The sequence below is a fragment of the Octopus bimaculoides genome, chromosome 22 (assembly GCF_001194135.2).
Source record: "Octopus bimaculoides isolate UCB-OBI-ISO-001 chromosome 22, ASM119413v2, whole genome shotgun sequence".
In the NCBI taxonomy this organism is placed as follows: domain Eukaryota; kingdom Metazoa; phylum Mollusca; class Cephalopoda; order Octopoda; family Octopodidae; genus Octopus; species Octopus bimaculoides.
Window position 1 is genome coordinate 1,757,817 of NC_069002.1, and position 3,389 is coordinate 1,761,205.

General features: G+C 40.7%; 1 protein-coding gene across 1 annotated transcript in view; it reads left to right on the forward strand.

Moving 5' to 3' along the window:
* The window catches only part of LOC106874426 (nuclear receptor subfamily 2 group E member 1), a 53,641-nt gene that overhangs the window by 40,047 nt on the left and 10,205 nt on the right, over nucleotides 1-3,389 (forward strand). The window contains exon 6 of the mRNA XM_052975635.1: nucleotides 3,096-3,319. Within this exon, the coding sequence (XP_052831595.1) occupies nucleotides 3,096-3,319 (224 nt within the window). The remainder of the gene's footprint in view (nucleotides 1-3,095; nucleotides 3,320-3,389) is intronic.

Below are 3,389 nucleotides of genomic sequence, written 5' to 3' on the forward strand. Positions count from 1 at the left end.
CCCTAGGTAAGTAATAATGGTGTCAACCTCTCTACCGGTATTGATTGTATCTGTGCACGTGTGTGAGTGTGTTTGTGTGTTTGTGTGTGTGTGTGTGCGTGTGTGTGCGTGTGTGTGTGTGTTGTGCGTGTGTGTTGTGCGTGTGTGTTGTGCGTGTGAGATGGGGAGACGAAGTAATCACGGATTCTGTGAAGCATTTGCTTCGAGCCGTCCTCTTCCCCATCCCATCTCAATGCATTACTTTTGGCGGATGAAATAGATGATGAAGACGACAGTGACGATGAGGATGATGATGACAATGACGACCACGACGACCACGACGACTACTACGGCGATGGTGATGATGTTGAGGATGAAGATGTTGGCCACCATCACCACTGACACTACCACCGTCTTCATCCTCAACATTATCATCATCGCTTTAGTCATCGCTTTAGTCATCGCCATCACCATCGCTCTCATCATCATCATCATCATCATCATCATCATCATCATCATCATCATCATTGTCATCATCGTCAAAAGTAAAGGCAATGTATCGATTAGACAAAACTGATGATTAAACAAGAGCTAAACCGGTAGACAAACAGACAGACAGACAGATAGATAGATAGATAGATAGATAGATAGATAGATAGATAGATAGATACATAAAACACTGGGGTCGATGTAATCGACTACATCCCTCCCGCAAAATGTTTGCCCTTGTGGCAAAATTTGAAACCATTATTAAGACGACGACGATAACGATGTTAATGACAATCACACTGAATTGATAACAAGACTACAATATGATGATGATGATGATGATGATGATGATGGTGATGATGATGATGATGATGATGATGATGATGATGATGATGATGATGATGATGATATTAATAGTGAAGTAGTTTAAGAGAGTAAACGAGAAAGTTAAAAGTAGTCGAAAGGAAGTGGACATTTGGGAAATGGTATTTGTCGAGACGGAAATTGTTGAAGACCGCAACAATAGTTGGAACATTCTAGAGAAGGAATAACAAATAAATTAAAACAAACAAAAGACCAACAATAACAACAAAGCAACAGAAAAAGAACGAGAAGACGTAAACTAAATAAATCCAAACATTACAAAAGAAAATATATAAAAGAAAAAAAAAGGATGAAAGAAATACAAAATTGTCCAGCAGTGGAGAACTCTGATTGTATGACGTCACGTAACCGGAAGTTGGTGATCCGTTTGTAACGTGTGCAACTGAGAAGTTCAACGGCAGCAGAAATTTATTAGGCGGTGGGTGGGGTGAAGGGATGGAAGGAGGTGTGGAGTGGGTGTCTAGAATGGGGGGAGTGGTGGTGTCGGTGGTGTCAGGGATGGTGGTGGCGGCGGCGGCGGCGGCGGCGGTGGTGCTCTCGAAATGGTTTTGATGTGCCAGTTGGTCCGAACAGCGATGAAGATAAATGTATTCGAGTTACACGTTTCTCAAACGAGGACCAAGAACAGAACAATGGCAGCGATGCTCATGTCGGTTCGACCGATGAATGAATGTAGCTTTGTTTAAGTGTTTGTATTAATTGCTGTGGGTTTGTGCAGTCGCCAATAGCGTGGTGTTGCTGAGTGGTGCTGAGGTGCAGTGCTGGGGATGTAGCATGGACATTGTTTATGCTGCAGTGCGTGGTCTTTGATGTGGTGTGGTGGTGTCCGTAGTGTTGAGCTGTGGTTTCTAGACTGTCACGTGATCTGGTGTGTGGTTCTTCTGTGTTGTTGTTTATGCTGTGGTTTGTGGTGTGTTTGTACAGTGTGTACAGTTGTGTAGTCGTTCTGTGTTGATGTACTGCACTGCGGTCTATGATGTGTTGTGGTTGGTGGTCCTTGTGTGTTGTTGCTTATGCTGTACTACTGTGATCATATCCTGTGCTCATTGGTACGGTGCGTGGTCACTCAATGTTGTTTATGCTGCAGTACAGTGGTATATTGCTGTGGTGTGCTATACGGTCGTTCTTGCGGTCTGCTTTACGTGCCGTGCTCGAACCCACCACATCCTGTATGCGATTTCTTCATTGAATGTTATGCAAATTGACTCAATGGAAAGCTATCTCCTATTGAATTAACAACAACAAAAAGCAACTAAATATAAAAGGCAAACAAACAACTATAATCACCTAAAACTAAATAATTAATGATATATCCGGTAAACAGTTCATTAATCATTGCAGATGATCCTTGTGAAAGTCTCAAACCCTATCTTGCCCTTTTCGCTTAATTGAATATGTTTTAGTCCCGGTAAGTAAGGAACACAGCGTCAATCAATCATGGATAAACAACTTCCCGCAGGACTTTCTGTGCGGCCCGTCTGATGATGAACTGCGTCTCAGGAAGCCCGCTTCTCGAAAAAGATTCTCTATGCCTTGGATAAATCAAAAAGCTTTACAAGAACTCATTTTTTTTTTGCCCTGTCAATGCCAAAGAATATCGAACATTACATTGAGACAGAAGTGGTCCTTTTCTCTTTTGTGTTCTAGGTTAGACCAAAGTTTTTATTCGGTTCAACATTCTGATTCCACCCCAGCACGCACAATGATAAAAGGAAACGTAGTTTTGTATACAATACATTATAATAGCAAGAACAGCCCTTATATTAAGTTAAAGTGTGCTGCTTAGGGTCCACAGTGGTGCCGCAGGTTTTTGAAGTTCAATATTTAGATAAAATTAATTATAGGTGTAAGAAAGACAAAAGTCTGAATCAAAAGAAGAATTTTTCGTTGATTATGAACAAAAACGAAAATGTTCCGACTATCTATCTATCTATCTATCTATCTATCTATCTATCTATCTATCTATCTATTTATCTGTTTGCGTGTCAATCTGTCTGACTGTCAATCTATATATACCTGTCTATCGTCCACATACATACATACACACACACTTTTATACATGTGTGTATATTCATATACAAATAGTGTATGCATGCACACACTCACACACACACACACATATATATGTATATAATATATATATATTATACACATATATGTGTGTGTGTGTGTGTGTGTATGTGTGTGTGTTTATGTATGTATGTATGTATGTATTATACACATCAATGTTTTCTGTTTTGTAGCCGTCCAACACGAACGTGGACCTCGCAACTCGACGATTCGCCGCCAGGTGGCAATGTATTTGAAGGAAACCAGTGAGTTAGCCTCGTCTTTACCATCCAACCCATTCCGAAATCAGTTTTTACCAGCGTTAGTACCATTCGAACACATGAACGACGGAATCACTGTGAGCACCGTGGAATCACCTCAAGTTACCAACGGGATTATTTGTCAGCCAACACCTAAGGTAACTAAATAAAAGAATATCACTTCTACGTAGTTGATCGACTTGCTAGAAATAGTGCCTAATCTCCCAC